This window comes from Geotrypetes seraphini, chromosome 17 (assembly GCF_902459505.1).
Source record: "Geotrypetes seraphini chromosome 17, aGeoSer1.1, whole genome shotgun sequence".
Lineage (NCBI taxonomy): Eukaryota > Metazoa > Chordata > Amphibia > Gymnophiona > Dermophiidae > Geotrypetes > Geotrypetes seraphini.
Window position 1 is genome coordinate 49,331,464 of NC_047100.1, and position 18,431 is coordinate 49,349,894.

The 18,431-nt window shown below is 42.3% G+C and overlaps 1 protein-coding gene across 1 annotated transcript in view; it reads right to left on the reverse strand.

The window, feature by feature from the left end:
• Positions 1 to 18,431, reverse strand: part of RBM5 (RNA binding motif protein 5) — a 333,945-nt gene that overhangs the window by 159,304 nt on the left and 156,210 nt on the right. Inside the window, exon 10 of the mRNA XM_033925757.1 lies at positions 1,580 to 1,645. Coding sequence (XP_033781648.1) covers positions 1,580 to 1,645 — 66 coding nt within the window. The remainder of the gene's footprint in view (positions 1 to 1,579; positions 1,646 to 18,431) is intronic.

Here is an 18,431-nt window from a genome sequence, read left to right on the forward strand (position 1 = left end):
TTTTACGTCATGGTATGTATTGGATCCTCCCAGAGCCCACAGATAATATTCCAGACTGGTTCTGGCTGGAATGGAGGCTTATGTTTCCATTACGTCTTAGTCATGTAATTAGTATCAAAATGCCAAGGTTATACAAAGACCATAAAATATTTATGGATACCTGGAAAACTCTAAGATACATAAGTAATCTAACTCATATTCCAATTAGTAAATCAACTACTCAAACGATATGGCTAAACCCCAAGATCAAGATTGGCGGTTTTAAAGTCATCTGGAAACACTGGATGATAGCAGGTATTTTGGATGATGTTATAAAAAATGGAAAGTTGCTGGAGTTTTCACAATTGCAACATAATTTTGGTCTTAATAAAACACAATATTTTAAATGGTTGCAATTGAAGCAGTCTATTCAGGTAGGGTTCCCTGAATGGAAAAACCTTACTAAATATCACAGTTTGGAATTCTTGTGTTTCCAGATGGACTCAATAGGACATAAAGCCGCACAGTGGTATAAAATAATATCCGGATTTATAAATAAAAAACCAAAAAATGGTCTTAGAGACATTTGGAGCATTGAGATAAAGCATCAGATTAATGCATCTCAATGGCCACGGCTTTGGTCTTGGAGGTTAAAATGTTCAGTGTCAGCATCTATGAGACAAACTTGGTTTTTTCTTCTACATAGAGCTTTTTGGACCCCTGTTCGTTTACAAAAAATAGATAGCTCAAGATCTAATAGATGCTGGCACTGTCATACTGAAGTTGGGACATTAGACCATATTTTATTCTTTTGTCCATTTATCTTATCATTCTGGAAATCAATTTGGCCCCAAATTAATAGGATGTTAGAAAATCCGGTAGCCTTGACATATGATACTATATTATTTGGAACAACCATGAGAGCAAGAAGTCAAATTTCATCAAGTAATAACAAACTTCTATTTATTTTAACTGGAATAGCAATACAACAAATCACATTTAATTGGAAACAACATGACAGATTAAACTATATTTTCTGGTGGAATTCGGTATGCCACATATACAAAATGGAACTCGCTATTGCAACACAAAAAGGATATATGAATAAATTTCAAAAAATATGGGGACCATTAACAGATTTTTGTTAAGAATGATAAATTTTCCCATAATTAAAAAATATGATAGGAAGGGAAAAGGGAGGGGAGCATATTTCTGGTTATTACAAAATATTTCAATAATTTAAATTATTATACCAATAACAGAAGAGAATACAATAAAAATATGTATTACTGACTGGAAGGGAGGGGGGAGGGGATGGGAAACTATTATATTCAATATGTATTATATAATTTAAAATTCTTATATATTAATCTGTATTTTATACTTTGTTTCAAAAGAAAAAAAAAAATGTTTCACTGATATTTATTATGAGTTTATCAAGTGTGTATATCCAAGTTTTAATTGAGCTTATGTAATCTACTTGCTGTAACATAAGAAAATGAATAAAGTATTTATAAAACAAAAAAACATTATCACATAGCATCACAAAAAAAATAAAAAAAATAAATAAATAATAAGTAAAGAGCTTGCTTTCACTTACTGTCACTGTAATAATCCACAGACTGAACAGATTCTGATGTTCCAGGTGGCACTTCCTGCTCAGATTCTTAAGCAAGAAACAAGACCAGAAAGAACTTAATGTAAAACTGTGCCATATTTACACTTCCACTATGAACAGGTATTCAAAAGAGTAAAATTCCCCTCTTTGTCAAGTGATCTAGGGAGGTGTTTCAACTTGGTCCTGGAAAATACCCCTTTGTCAGTCAGGTTTTCAGCATATCCACAAGGAGTATGCATGAAAGAAATTTGCATATAATGGAGGCAGTGTATGCAAATCAAGTTTATGCATATTCATTGTGGATATCTTGTAAACCTGACTGGCAAGGGGGTATTTTCCAGGACCCAGTTGAGAAACACTGGTCTAGGGCTACCCACCAACACTGGTCTAGGGTTCCCCACCTCACCATCATAGATTTTGATGAAATTGTGTTGAATCTTACAAGACCCAACCAAACTCTGGTAAAGTTTAAGATCCACCAGTGGAATACTTGTTTGGAGATATGTAGTTCTTTGTTTGGAGATATGTAGTTCTTTGTTTGATCAGAAAAACAGGGGAAACTGCCTTCACAATGGTGAGAAGCAAAAAACAACAACGAAGGAGACCAGATGGTGCTCAATCCTATTGAGAAATGACTTGTCCTTCAATCAGGCAGCGTTTTCTTCCATGAACTTGGGTACATAATACAGAATGACATGGGGACAAATTTTTCCCCATCTCCTCAGGAAATCATTTTCCCATTCCGTAAAGTTCCTTTTCTGACCCTGCCATTCCTGCAAGCTCTGTCCTCATCTGCACAAGCATCAAACACTTTAAAATCATACGTGTTCAAGGCTTGTGTGATTAAGGCAGAGCTTACAGGAATGGGACAGGGTACAGTGACAAAATTCATGGGGACGGGATGGGGAAACTGAGTTCCAGCGGAGATGGGGACAAATTTGTCCCTGTGTCATTCTCTAGTACAGAGGCAAAGAATGGCAGGAAAAAAAAAAATCCAAAATGATAAGGGCCACCACTGGCACCTGGGCCTTGAACTGAAGAACACAATATTTTTGTAACCGAGTCAAAATATTTTCTTGGTTATACAGTATAAGCAAAGCAAATGAAAATTGGTGATTTTATAGAACCTTTTACAATCTATTCAATGGAACTAATGCAGATTTTTATTCTTTATACTCGCGTACATAAAAAGCCTCAAAATGGGCAGAAAAACAGATATTAGAAATTTCAAAGTTTAGTCTTCTGTGACTCCTGTAATAATGAAGCTATCCCTGTAAAATTATCTATTATTTTGTGACATAATTTTGTTCTCAAATATACGATTTCAACTTATAAGCTTGTTACTTTACAATTTCACTTTAAATTTTGTGATTTATAAATAAAAAATAAATAAATAAATAAATATTCAAAATGGGGTATTTTCAACCAGCTTCTAGAAACAGTTTTGAACCAGCTCTATTAGAAACAGCAGTCAGTTTATGATACCTATATATATAACTCTATATAACAAATGGGTGACATCACCACGGCACGGAGAGTGAAAAATGCAATATCACTAAGCTTTAGCAAGCTTTTTAGACTGCCCACACCACACAAGTGAGCGCCTTCCCGCTCAACGCCAGCTAACAAGGTCAGTTCGATGCTCAAGCAAAGAAGCCAATTAGATGGGTTGTGAGAATATCTGCCTGCTGTCCCAGGATAACACCTGTTACCGTAAGTAACTGTGCATTATCCTTAGATAAGCTGGCAGCTTATTCTCACAAATGGTACTCTGTAGCTCAAATAAAAGGGATGGAGGGAGAGTAGGGTTCCAAGAACTCAGAAAAACTCAAGTTGCCTTATAAAATTAGACCTAATGTCTGATGTGAGATCGCGGGACTGTATTTTTTTATTATTACACATTATATCAATATTTGAATGAAATTGCAATAAAGTTGATTGTATGTATTATTGATTGGGAGGGAGGGAGGGATGGGGACTATTATATTCAATAAGAATTATATAAATTTAGATTTCTGACATAATAATATAAATTTATATTAATTTTTAAAGAAATGTTAAATTTGATGTTAATATAAGAATTAATCAAGTGTGTATATTCAAGTTTCTAATGAATTTAAGTGATACACTTGTTGTAACATAAGAAAATGAATAAAGATTTATAAAACGAAAAAAACGAGATCGCGGAGGCAATGGAAGGAACCTAATGGACAAATGAAGAAATAAATCCTATGTTCCATGAGCGGATGTGAGATTATGGAAGACCTACCCCCTCTTCTACACAGCCGCGTGGCAACAGCCCCAAAGTCCTTTAAATCTCTATGGGCTTCAGGGCCATTACCGCACGGCAGCCACTAGCGTGGCTTTGTAGAAGAGGGGGCTAGTTTTCTGCATTTTTCTGATGGGAGTTGGAAGACCTAGTTTTTGCATTTTTCTGAAATTTCTGAAGTCACTGGCAAGAACAGACTTGTTTTAGTACAAATGCTACTGTGTAGCCCAAATGCGAATGTGTTGGTTTAATTTTCCTGCAGAACTGCCTGTTTTCCAAGAACACCAGACAATGGAGATGTTGAAGACAGAAGTTGCTACAAATTGTGCCCTGTCGGCAGTGCACTCCAAATATGGGCATACAGACTCCAGGAACCTAAGGAAACTGATAAGCCGTGCCCAGCCATGCCAGGCTGAGGGCTAGCTGATGTACTTGAATGTACCCGTGTGAAGAATGGAAGATTCTAGAAAAAGAAAGTTTAAGAAGACATAGGGCCCCCCAGGGAAGGATGGAGGTGTGGACTAGGGGAGGGTTTGATAGACAGCACATTTGCACCTATAAGGGCATACATGGACAGAGCCAGAGGAGGGTCTGGCAGACCCAAGAAAATTGTGCATAACACCTTGGTTTTGTGAAAGGTATGGTCAGAGAGACTAATATATATGCAGAACCTGCTAGCATTCTGTTTGTATCCTTCTCCTCTGGGTGTGGCTACACTTATTGCTCTGATTTACTAATTTACCTTTTTATACATATAATGCTGGCTGCTTCATTTCTAATTTTTTACTAATAAACCGAGTGATTCATTTTGGCTACACTCTGAGCGATGGTTTGGTCATTTCCCTTAGAGGGAACTTACAGAGGAGCTAAGCAGCAGCTTCTCATCCACTAGAGGTAAATGGAAAAATCCGATAAAACCTATGTGCATGGAGGTTGAACGATAATAAATGACCTCCTAGAGTCAGTTGAATCTAAATATATGCGATGGATACACCAAAAAAATTCAAGAACAAAATAAGAGAGGACTACTGGCTAATACACCTATATGGAGCAGCCGACCCAACAAACAGTTGAAATCAGTCCTATCCTTGAGTAGATACGAATGAAAAGGGAAAGGTATTTTGTAATCAAATAAAAGCAGGACTTTCTTGAAAAGAATTATCATAGAGAAGCCAATGCTATGGAACATAAAATCAGAACAACATAGTGGCTTACTGAGAAGAAAAACAACCTCCTGATAAAAATATTTGTAATATTATTCTGTAAAATTTCATGAAGGCTGAAAAAGTAATGTAATAAGCCTTAAAACGAGAAAACTAGAAAAAAAACAGAAAAGGGAAGCACATTATCAAAACAATATGCCAGTAAGATGAAACCCTTCAAAGATTTAACAAGGAACATGAGAATGGACTTGTGTAATATCCCTGTAAAAACCAAATGTTGGTTAAGTGCTATTCTTTTTTTTTTAAGTCTCCTCGGGAGGAGACTAGGAAGAACAGAACACCACAAAAAAGGGGGGCCCGAGACCATTAAAGTGTGTGTATAGAAGGAAAGTAGTTGAACTTTTAAAACTACTGACCCCCGGTAATGGCTCATTAGAAACTGGGGAATCACAATATCTAAAATGTTACCCAAGTAAAAGAAAGGAATGGAGAACGAGCTATGATAGATGTGGTCCCTAATATAAGTGCCATATGAAACACAAGTTGACAGGAAAATCAAAGCAATAAACTCGTGTCATTGAACTCCTGTACCCTCTTACTTTAATATCAAAGAGGAAACATGTGTAGCCTGAGCTCTGGAGTAAATTATTTGATTGGGGGGGTTCCACTTAGCTACTAAGTGGAACCCCCCCAATCAAATAATTTACTCCAGAGCCAGTGGCATCAACTGAAGTTAAGGAGATACCGTAGAGTTGTGTGACATAACTAACCAGAGGCAATATGCCTGCAGAGTTAATGTGCTCAATAGAATCTAAGAAAAACGGTCACCAACAGCAGAATGTATTCTCGTGAGGAAAAAACCTCAATGTTTTCTTTTAGGAAAAAAAACAACCCGCAATGCTGCACAGGGAAGTACACAATGGAGAAAACCAAATAAGGAGAAATAAAATTGCTGGTCTGAAGCTAATACTAGAGGACCAGCAAGAACCAGACACTCAGCATAAAAACCTGTGTGTGGATTTTGAGAAGTACAATCCAGAGAAAACATGCGAGAACAGTTCCCGAACTCAAACCCATTAAAGGAAATAAGAGTATGAAGAAAAACACACCACAATCTTTTCTACAGAAATATAAAAGCATAATGGCAGAAAGTCAAAAGACCAACCATTCTACCTCTTCACAGTAGTCCTGAACTCTTATCTTAGTAAAAGCAAAAAATAAAATAACTCTGCATGACCATTAAGAAATGGTTGTAGTAGAAGATTACATAAGGTCAGCAACCAAGAAAAATCTTTTTTTTTTTTAAAGTACAGTGGTACCTTGGTTTACGAGCATTATCCGTTCCAGGATTATGCTCGTAATCCAAAATACTCATTTTTCAAAGCAAAGTTCCCCATAGGCTTTAATGCAAACTCAGAAGATTCGTTCCACAACCAAAGTTTGCAATGGTGGCCCAGGGGTGAGTACCTGCCTGCGGGTGCTGCACAGCGATTCCAAAGTGGTGCCTTCCTTGCCTCAGGGTCCCCATGCGGCTTCCTTCCTGCTTCGGCGATGCCTCTGCCGTCCGTCAGCGCTCTCCCGGCTCCCATCTAAACCGGCCGCCATCCTGAATGAGCATGCGCGCGACTTCTCTCTCCTCTCCTAAGTCAGCTGCTCCCCCAACAACACGCTCACCACGTACAAAGATGTCCTGTGTGCATCGCCAAAGCAGGAGGGCAGCCGCATGGGGACCCCGAGGCAAGGAAGGCACCCCTTTGGAATCGCTGTGCAGCACCCGCTGGCAAGTACTCACCCCTGGGCCACCATTGCTGAGTGCTCGTTTATCGGGGCAGTGCTCGGTTTACGAGGCAAAAGTTTGCTGAGTGTTTTGCTCGTCTTGCAAAACACTCGCAAACCGGTGCACTCGTAAATCGAGGTACCACTGTATAGACCTCCAGGTAACTTAAAAATATTCCAACAGTGAATCAAAAGTGCAGGCTTTTGGCACCACCATGGAGGAGTTTCGAGTCTTTGCATGAGAAATAGAGACATTTCAAGAGGAATGAGTTTTACAAAGATGTGACTGCATTACATTAGGAGGAACGAACATACTATTGGTAAGAGGGGTCAAAGGGAGGTGACCTAGGAGTAGTCTAGAGATCACAACATGTAAACCATGGTATACGAGATCTACGCATACTGCAGAGAAGTGTAACAGGTAGAAACAGTAACACACTGAATGAAAATCGATACAAAAACCAAACATCTGTGACAAAGGTACTGCTTGATTTCAGAATTAGAACCATACCCAATGGTACTGGAATAAAAGGAAAAATAGGATGTAGTGGCCTCCTCCTCTCCTACAGCCATTCCCAAATCTTCGGGTTCCTTTAGAATAAAAAAGGAGATGGAATAATGGGTGTTGTGGATAATGCCCATTAAACAATAGGAGACACAAGTGTAGGGAAAAAATTTCTGAGCCTCCTGAAAAGTACTGTATGAACATTGATAGTATAGTGGAAGACATGTTTCAGAAGAAAAACCTGGTTGATCCTGCTTAGAAGATAAAGCAGAAAACCATGCTGCTTCAATGATTAATATAGAGAATATCCACTGATAATGCAAAAGTACAATAGTAAACACTGCTTATGTGTTTGTTTGTTTTTGGTTTGTTTTTTTGTTGTTGGGTTTTTTTTACATGATAATAGATCTAACTTACAGATGCCACACCCATGTTAGATGCCACCATTTGTCTTTGCATATTTGTATCCAGACAACCGGGGGGAAAAAAATACCTTACAGGCTTTATAACCCCCCATGGTGGATTCCTGAATCAGTATGGAAAGGTAGTTTCACTGCCATTATACTGTTTAAAACCATGGTAAGGAATCTAATTGAACAGGGATAAATAAACAAAAACAAACAGGCTCTACACCCATGTTAGATTTCCCCACACCGAGGACATTGACCTGAGACCGAAGCGAAACCTAAAGAAGGGAAAGTCAGCGATCCTAGTGGGAGACTCGATCCTGAGGCATGTGGACAGCCACATAGCAGGAGGGAGAGAGGATCAACTGGTGACTTGCCTTCCAGGAGCAAGAACCAAGGACATCGTGGACAAAATTGGAAAGATCCTGGAAGGAGCGGAGACGGAAGAGACCACAGTAATGATCCACATCGGGACGAATGATGTCAGCAAGAGAGACTACAGAAGAAGCACACTGATAGAACAGTTCAAGATTCTGGGAAGGAAGCTGAAGATGAGGACCCAGAAGATAGCGTTCTCAGAGATCCAACCAGTACCTATGGCAGATGTGAAAAGGCAGAAGGAACTACAATCAATAAATGAGTGGATGAGGAGATGGTATGAGGAAGAAGGGTTCCACTTCGTGAGGAACTGGACAATGTTCTGGGGCAAGAGCAAGCTCTACAGGAGAGATGGACTGCATCTGAGCGCGGCGGGAACAAGACTTCTAGCAAACAACGTCAGGAGAGGAATAGAACAGGGTTTAAACTAATAAGAAGGGGAAAGCCGACAGTCGACCAGCGTCGACGATTCGGAAGAAGGTATCCCGTGAAGATACATAAGAACATAAGAATTTGCCTCCGCTGGGTCAGACCAGAGGTCCATCCTGCCCAGCGGTCCGCTCCCGTGGCGGCCCCTCAGGCCTATCACCTGTGCAGTGGTTCCTGACTATTCCTATAATCTAGCTCAACTCCTATTGTACCCCTCAATCCCTTTATCCTCTAGGAACCTATCTAAACCTTCTTTGAAGCCCAGTAATGTGCTCTGGCCTATCACGACCTCCGGAAGCGCGTTCCATGTGTCCACCACCCTCTGGGTAAAAAAGAACTTCCTAGCGTTTGTTCTAAACCTGTCCCCTTTTAATTTCTCCGAGTGCCCCCTTGTACTTGTGGTTCCCCACATTGTGAAGAATCTGTCCCTGTCTACCTTTTCTATGCCCTTCAGGATTTTGAAGGTTTCTATCATGTCTCCTCTAAGTCTCCGCTTTTCCAGGGGGAATAGCCCCAGCTTTTTCAATCTATCAGCATATGAGAAGTTTTCCATACCGAGGGGAAAAAAGGCTGGGAAGAAACAATGGACAAATTACAGAAGTCAACTAACCCAGAAGAGGAGGTTAGAAGGATTGTAACAAAAGAGAAGAAACTAAAGACCGAAGCACTGGGAAAGGAAATGAAGACAAGAAAATACCAGCATCTAAATTGCTTATATACTAATGCAAGGAGCCTAAGAAACAAAATGGGGGAATTAGAAGCCATGGCCAATGCAGAGGACATAGACATCATTGGAGTCTCTGAAACGTGGTGTAATGAAAACAAATGGGATACAGCACTGCCGGGGTACAAGCTCTATCGCCAGGACAGGTAAGGACAGAAAGGAGGTGAAATGGAAAAATTATGTTCTTACCTGTTAATTTTCTTTCCCTTAGACGCAGCAGATGAATCCAAAGACCAATGGAATAGCACACATCTACCAGCAGGCGGAGATAGAGAAACTGATTAACAGGTGATCCCATTGGCTGGCACTCCTCCTATATCTCTAGTATAGCTCCTTGCCCAAGCATCCGTAACCATCAATAGGCATAGCATGGAAAAAAAAAACTTCTTTCCCATAACAAATCTCAAAAGACAATAATACAGAATACAACCCTCAATAATAACAAACTTCGAAAGTTGCAAAAGAAAAAACCGACAGACAATATCCGGAAAGGGTGGGGCTCTGGATTCATCTGCTGTGTCTAAGGGAAAGAAAATTAACAGGTAAGAACATGTTTCCTTCCCTAGCAACAGCAGCAGATGAATCCAGACACCAATGGGATGTAGCAAAGCAATCCTCAATCTGGGTGGGAAGCAAACGCCGTCTCCACAACAACCGACGCACTAAACGCATCTACCACATACGCCCCCCACATCCAATCAGTAATGCTGAGAGAAAGCACTCTCGGAAGACCAAGTAGCCGCGAAACAAAACTCCTCCAAGGAAAAAACCTCTGGACCGAGTCCAAAAAGTAGCTATCACTCTGATGGAATGGTCATGAAGTTCTTTCGCCAACCGCTTTCCTGCCATCAAGCAAGCGTAAAGAATGTCCTCCTGGACCCATCAAGCGATGGAGGCTTTTGACGCGTCCCTTGGAGAATACAAAAAGGTGATCTAAACAACTAAAAGTCAATAGAAACCTTGCTCGCGGAGAACGCTACGCACTTTCAAAAAAATGCAGTGAATAAAGGCACTTCTCCCTATTTCTTCTCCCAGGAAGAAGGAAGGAAAAGTGAGCGTGTCATAAAAGAAAGGATGACACCTCCTTTGAAAGAATTGTGGTACCATCTGAACTGATACCCCAGATTTTGGAAATCAGAAATAGGAATCCCCGCTGAACAAGGCCTGCAACTCGGAAAACTGCAGAGCCAAAACCATGGCCACAAGAAAACCCATGTTCAACGGCACAAGGAAGAAATGAAGCCTTCGGTAAACTGCGAAGAAGTACCTGAAGATTGTACTCCGGACAGGGCTTTCTAAGAGGTGTACAAATATACCATACTCCATTTAGGAACTGAACTCCATGAAGCTGAGAAGTAAGCGAAGAGCAATATACCTAGCCCTTGTAACAAGCTAAGAATGGCACTTGAAGCTGAAGGGAATTGAACGCTAAGCCCTCGGCAATATTCCTGTGCCAAAAAGGAACTCTGGAAGGGTGCAAGTGTTGAGAAGTATCCAAGAAAGGGAAAACCTCCAAAAGGAAGCAGAAGCCACGTCTGTAGTGCCTGGATAAGAGAAGAAACCACCTGCTTCGCATAACCCTTACACGTCAGTCATGACTTCTCAAAAGCTAGGTCGTAGTACCAAAATAGTACGAATATCTATGTTGATTGGACCCTAGGTGAGCAAATCCGGAGATACCAGGAAACTTCTTAGTCCGGCTGTCGAAAGACTCATCAGATCCGCATAGCAAGGATGGCGCAGCCAAGCCAGAGATTCTACAAATACTGTGCCCGGAAAGCGAGCTTGAGATGGAAAATCCAAGCCATCATCAGCCAGGGGAAAACACTGAAAAAGAGAAACCAGATGTGAGAAAGAAGCCACGCTGTTACCCCCTCTAACTACCACTCCCTGTGCCCGCCGAAGAAGCTAGGAAGCATTGAATTGTGAGACGAGGCCATGAGGTCTAGTTCCAGGAGATCTCACGTCCAGAAAAAGAGCTGGAACGCCTGAGCCAAAATTCCCAATATCCAGGATGTAGAAGATTTCACTATTACTAACGTTTACACTTTCTAGAGCATAGACAGTGCTGTACACTGTAACATACAATAAATGGGCCATGCTCAGATTTCACGGAGAGAAAGTCTATCCAAACTCTTTTCCTGACCCTTAAAATGATCTGCCAACAGAAGAGGAAGATGAGGGTCCACCCACTGAAGTAGAACAACAACTGTACCTGGCAACTGAGTACATCACCTACTGCCCAAGCTGTAGAGAAATACCCGCATCATAATACTGACTGAAAGGACCCTCAGCGGCATTCCGGAAGAATGGTCTGAAGCTCCAGAAAGGTAGCCTGACCATGCTCAAGAGTAGAAGAATGAACAAGTACTGAGTCACCTCTTAAGACCAGACTCCTGGAGCTGAGGATGGAAGGCACCGAGCCCCCAAACCCGACAGCCCGGGATGTTTGGTGGCCATGAGCTAGTCCAGCAAAGACTGAGGCATGCCTTTGAAAAGAGAAATCTCGCTGAGCCACCAAATCATACAGAACGATGCATGAGGAGCCTACCAAATAATTGGAGCCCTGAGATACCAGGAACCACCGGAACAAAAGCGACTGCTTTAGTGTTATAATGGGAAAGCAAGCCGAAGTTCCCAGTGGAGTCAGCAACATGGATCCTATAACCTGAACAGAATCCCATACTCTGGGTCATGGTGACCAAAGAAGAATGCAAACCTGAAACTGTGACCCATCACCCTAGTCTCTGGGAAGAAACACATTTCTCTCCTATATGAATAAAAACATCTCCCTGAAATACCTATAAATAGTACAGGAGAAAAGAGCGCTGTGCAAATTCGAAGATTCACATCCAAAGAACTGAGGAAAAGAAACCACCCTTTTCGTGTTTGTCAAATGGCCCGACTGGAACACGTCCGAATCAAGCAGTCAGTCAAGAAGAAATTAGGTGAATCACCTGGTAGCGCCAAAACGGTACCACTGCCAATATTTTCTAAATGTTCTTGAAGCCTTGGGTAGGTGAAATGGCATGTGCCAAAACCGAAAGCGCTGCTCAAAGAGAGGCAAGCAAACCTAGTGCCGATTCGGAATCCATAGGAAAAATGTAAATATTCTCCCAGTTTTTCTGCAGAAATGTGTAACCGTGAGAAACTAATTCAGCAGAATGGGATCCAGCCAGCCCAATGCCCCCGTCTTGGGCACCATGCAGTAAGTGGAACAACGTCCCTTAGTTCCCAAAGAACTACAATAACTGCCCTGAGGACCAGTAACACTGAAAAGGGAAACACAAAACATAGAGACTTCAAGAACGAACTGGAAACCTGAGGAGGATGCAAAGTTGCAAGCATCCTGAAAAATCTTCACAGCCCCCTAACCTGACATTACAGCGTCTTCTCCCTCATGAGAAAGCCTGAAGAATCATTGGAAGAAGTCAAGATCCCCTCAGAATGAAGTGCAGAAGGTCAGGGAATGGCAGGATGAGAACTGTAGGATCTGCAAGAAGATTCTCCTAGGAAAAATCAAGTTTCACAATGTAAAGAGGAATATACTGGAACCATGAAAACAGTACTAACTCCATGCAACATGAGCGAAATACGTATGTCCTTTAAAGTGAATACGTACTAGACTCAATCAAAATGCTGCATCTACCACCCCTTGGAAAACAACAGCATCCTTACAGGTATCAGACAAAACTCACATCGCTAATGAGAGCTTCAGGGATGAGGCTAACAGCCACATAGCGCGTGATCCTCCGTGGGTTTGATAGAACAGGTAACTGGCTCCTGGTTAAAAGGAGCTGTACAGCCCTTCCTGTCTGGTCGGGGACCCGTCTAGCATGTGCCATGAGAAAATGGCGACAGGAGAAACCAGCATGATAAGCATGGAAATCTGAAGTCCAGGCCCCCTCAGAAATAGAGAAAGAGAGTCCTGGCCGCAGGAAGATGCGCAGTGTCATTATGCCCATAGAGACAGCCCGAACTTGGAAACTGTTTGTACTACCTTTAGGCATATATATATCCTGTGCCACTACTAGACACATGCAGCTCAGCACAGAGGCCCAAATAAGGACAGTTACCAACAGACAAAGGCTCAATCTGCAGGGACCCCAAGAGAGACAATGAGATACCTGTGTGAAATACAGGGCACTATCTTACTGCTGAGCTCACCGTGCCGTGAGTTGCCGTATGTCGCCCCAGTCCGGAGACAAACTGAGACTGGGTGACCTAGCACAGGTCAGAGACTCCCTGGTAAACCCCTTGAGTGCTAACCCCAGAGTCCGATTAAACAAGCAGCTTCCTTCAAGGGAGTACAGCAGGAACAGAGACAGACATATAAATCTGCCCAAGCTTGTCCCAAAGCTGGTGAAACACATACAACTTGTCTGAACCGGAAAGGAGAGAAGCCCTGGCATACCCTGACCAAAGTCAGCTGGAAACAAACTACCGGAACGCTGCAGCTCTCCCGCCATCGCCGGAGACCCAAGCGCACACCTGATTCTCGCTGACACGTGACCGCTGCATCAACGCTCCTTGCGGCTTGCATAGAAAGAAAATCAGACTCGGGGAAGAACCAGAAGAACGGCCCACAGCACCGGAAAAAAACATGTCCCATCTCATGCGCGCTGCTATAAACTGGCACCTGCACAATCAGCTGCACATGGCCGTGACAAACACCGAAGAAAGAGAGCCTCAGAATAAACAGGACTACTGCTGCACTGAAACCCAACAATGAGAACAAGTGCGAGCATGAAATCGCACCGCTACTGCCGCGCTGTAACCAACAAGGAAACCAAGCGCGTGCATGCAAAGGGCGGGAAGTCCCGGCTCCCTCCACGGATTTCTAGTCATAAAACTTAGCCTCAATAAAATATCCAGTCCTTAAACATACGTTGACTGAACCCACATTACTAAGACTCCCAAACAGAACCTTAAGTTCAACCACCAGTAAAAAAAAAACAGAGACATACTCACAAGCTTGTTGTTAGGGCCGGTTGAAGCCAGTTAAAGCTGGTTGAGCAGCAGTAACAGAGCAGAATGGAGCAACTGTAGTCTTTTTTTTAATTTTTTTTTACAGAGAAGGGAAAGAAGAAAAAAAATTGAGACCCAGTCAGACCCTCTAGCAATGGAGGGAGGGTGAGGCAGGGACCTGGGGGGGGGGGGGCCCAGGTGTAACCTCTAAAGCCGGCACCGTTCAGCAGGACACCCCTGTCTCACTGAAGAGAAAATCTCAACAGGAGAAATAGCATTGCCATCTCACTGAAGAGAAACCTCAACAGGAGAAAATAAAGTTCCAGTCACAACCAGAATTCAGGAGCTAGTTGAATAGCGACCATTTCCTGCTGGGAGATAGAGAATACTGGAGATATAGGAGGAGTGCCAGCCAATGGGACCACCTGTTTCTCTATCTCCGCCTGCTGGTAGATGTGGTCTCTGGATTCATCTGCTGCTGTTGCTAGGGAAAGCCCTATATATAAAAGAAATCATACAATCGACAAAAATGGATACAGCAGAGACGACCAACAGGCTGGAATCACTATGGGTTAAAATACCGGGATGGAAAGGGCCTAAAATAAAGATGGACCTATACTATCGTCAACCTGGGCAAACGGGAGATATCGATGAAGAAATGGAAGCCAAGATGAAGCGAGAATGCAAAAGCAGTAACACAGTTATTATGGGAGACTTCAACTATCCCGGATAGACTGGAGTCTTGGAAGCTCAAAATGCGCTAGGGAGACAGAATTCCTGGAGGCTATACAAGATTGTTTCATGGAGCAGCTTGTTAGAGAACCAACGAGAGGAAATGCCACTCTGGATCTAATCCTAAATGGGTTAAGGGGACCTGCAAAGGAAGTAGAGGTAGTGGGACCGTTGGGAAACAGCGATCATAACATGATCAAGTTCAAGGTTGAGGTAGGAATACCGAAAGGAAAGAGAACCATAGCGACAACTTTTAACTTCAGGAAAGGGAACTACGAAGCAATGAGGGAAATGGTAAGGAAGAAACTTAGGAACACTTCCAAAAAATGGCAAACGGTAGAACATGCCTGGTCTTTTCTCAAGTACACAGTGAGCGAGTCGCAAAATCTGTATATCCCCAGATTCAGAAAGGGGTGCAAAAAGAGTCGAACAAAAGACCCGGCGTGGAGGCGTGGATAACTAAAATAGTGAAGGAAGCGATAGCAAATAAGAAAAATTCATTCAGGAAATGGAAAAAGGACAAAACTGAGGGGAACTGGAAAGAGCACAGGAAGTATCAAAAAGAATGTCACCGAGTGGTTCAAAAAGCCAAAAGAGAGTATGAAGAGAGGCTAGCCAGGGAAGCACGAAATTTCAAACCGTTCTTTAGATATGTTAAAGGGAAGCAACCGGCTAGGGAGGAGGTGGGACCGCTGGACGACAGAGACAGGAAGGGAGTGGTGAAGGAGGAGAAAGAAGTGGCAGAAAGACTTATCATGTTCTTTTCGTCTGTATTCACAAACGAAGACACATCCAACATACCAGAACCTGATCAATTCTTCAATGGAAATCAAGCAGAAAAATTAACATCCATGTAAGTGAGCCTTGAAGATGTACGCAGGCAGATAGAAAAACTAAAAACTGACAAATCCCCGGGTCCGGACGGACTCCATCCAAGGGTTCTGAAGGAATTAAAGGAGGAGATAGCGGAACTACTGCAACAAATTTGCAATCTATCCCTGAAAACAGGCATGATCCCAGAGGACTGGAAGATAGTCCATCTTTAAAAAGGGATCAAGAGGTGACCCGGGAAACTACAGACCGGCGAGTCTGACCTCGGTTCCGGGGAAAATGGCGGAAACACTGATAAGACAACATCGATGAACATTTTGAAAGAAATGAACTTCTGATAACCAGCCAATATGGTTTCTGCAAGGAGAGATTGTGCCTAACGAACTTATTGCACTTCTTAAAAGGAATTAAACGGATGGACAAAGGAGACCCCATAGACATCATATATCTAGATTTCCAAAAAGCCTTTGACAAGGTGCCCCATGAATGCCTACTCCGGAAACTGAAGAACCATGGGGTAGAAGGAGACGTACATAGATGGATCAGAAACTGGTTGGCGGGTAGGAAATAGAGGGTAGGAGTGAAGGGCCACTACTCGGACTGGAGGAGGGTCACGAGTGGGGTCCCACAGGGCTCGGTGCTCGGGCCGCTGCTATTTAATATCTTCATAAATGATCTAGAAACAGGGACGAAGTGCGAAATAATAAAATTTGCGGAAGACACCAAACTAAAGAGGACTGCGAAGAATTGCAAAGGGACTTGAACAAAGTAGGGGAATGGGTGATGAGATGGCAGATGAAGTTCAATGTTGAGAAATGTAAAGTATTACATGTGGGAAACAGAAACCCGAGGTACAACTATACGATGGGAGGGATGTTATTAAATGAGAGTACCCAAGAAAGGGACTTGGGGGTAATGGTGGACATGACAATGAAGCCGACGGCACAGTGCGCAGCGGTCGCTAAGAAGGCAAACAGAATGCTAGGCATAATCAAGAAGGGTATTACAACCAGAACGAAAGAAGTTATCCTGCCATTGTATCGGGCGATGGAGCGTCCACATCTGGAGAACTGCGTCCAATATTGGTCACTGTACCTTAAGAAGGACATGGCGTTACTCGAGAGGGTTCAGAGGAGAGCGACGCGTCTGATAAAGAGAATGGAAAACCTTTCATACACTGAGAGATTGGAGAAACTGGGTCTCTTTTCCCTGGAGAAGAGGAGACTTAGAAGGAATATGATAGAGACTCATAAGATCATGAAGGGCATAGAGAGAGTAGAGAGGGACAGATTCTTCAAACTTTCAAATAATAAAAGAACAAGAGGGCATTCAGAAAAGTTGAAAGGGGACAGATTCAAAATGAATGCTAGGAAGTTCTTATTTACCCAACGTGTGGTGGACACCTGAAATGCACTTCCAGAGAGCATAATAGGGCAATGTACGGTACTGGGGTTCAAGAAAGGATTGGACAATTTCCTGCTGGAAAAGGGGATAGAGGGGTATAAATAGAGGATTACTGTACAGGTCCTGAACCTGTTGGGCCGCCGCGTGAGCAGACTGCTGGGCACGATGGACCTCAGATCTGACCCAGCAGAGGCATTGCTTATGTTCTTATGTTTGCATGATTGAGTCCTCTTTTGGACCTATACCGATGCTCCAAGATAACAGCGATGCCAAATGTGATTAACATGAATTTCCATTCTCATGTGAGTTTGCTCAGCAGAGTCCATAGGAATATATGTACAAAACTGCTGGAAATTAAGAAACTTGAGATCACTCACACAAGGTGCAGAAGTGATGGAAGTGAAAAATACCACTTTCCAAGTAAGATAGTTAAAATGAGCACAAAACATTGGAACATTAATATTCCAAACCACTGGAGGCGGTTAGAGAGGTGGGTTGATATTGAAAAGCCCATTCTTAAATCAGGAAACAAGAGGATGGGCAGAGATTTATTGTGAACCTGAATATTTCTGAAGTGCAGACAGACGATGAGGCTCCAATGATGCTCAATGCTTCGATGAAGATGATCGCCGATGTTGGGATCAGGAGCGATATCCTCTGGATACAGATCGATGCTCTGAAGATGAACGGCAACAATGACTTGAAGAATAGAAGCCAAAATGGAACAGATGTTTTCAGTACCCCTCCGATGAATGCTCTGTCCAGTGCATAAAGTCATCAACACTGGAATTATGTCCCGCACAGATACCTAAAAAAGAGCTAGTAGCAATGGTGCAGCAGGGTGTCGGGGGTAGAAGACAAATGAAGATGTACGCCCAAGAGGAGACATCGATAGCAATGTGGAGTTAATCCTTGACTATGTATCCCGGAGAGGTACCACCAATATAGAGAAAAGCTGCTACATGCAAGGCAATACTGCATACAGGTTCGATAACACAAGACAACAAAAAAATTATTTTCGGAATCATCTGACAATACAGCACATTTTTCTAAATCAGTTTTTCACGCTGATTTCAGATCTGTTATTAGTTTTTTATCAGTCATGTAAACTTTTAAAGTTATGACTAATGTTAATTTATAGTGTTTTAGCATATAGGGTTTTAAGAATTGCAGCATCAACTTAAAGAAATGTTGCAGTATCTTTGGTCCAAAGTCAAGTAAGCACACAGCATAGCATAATTATACTGG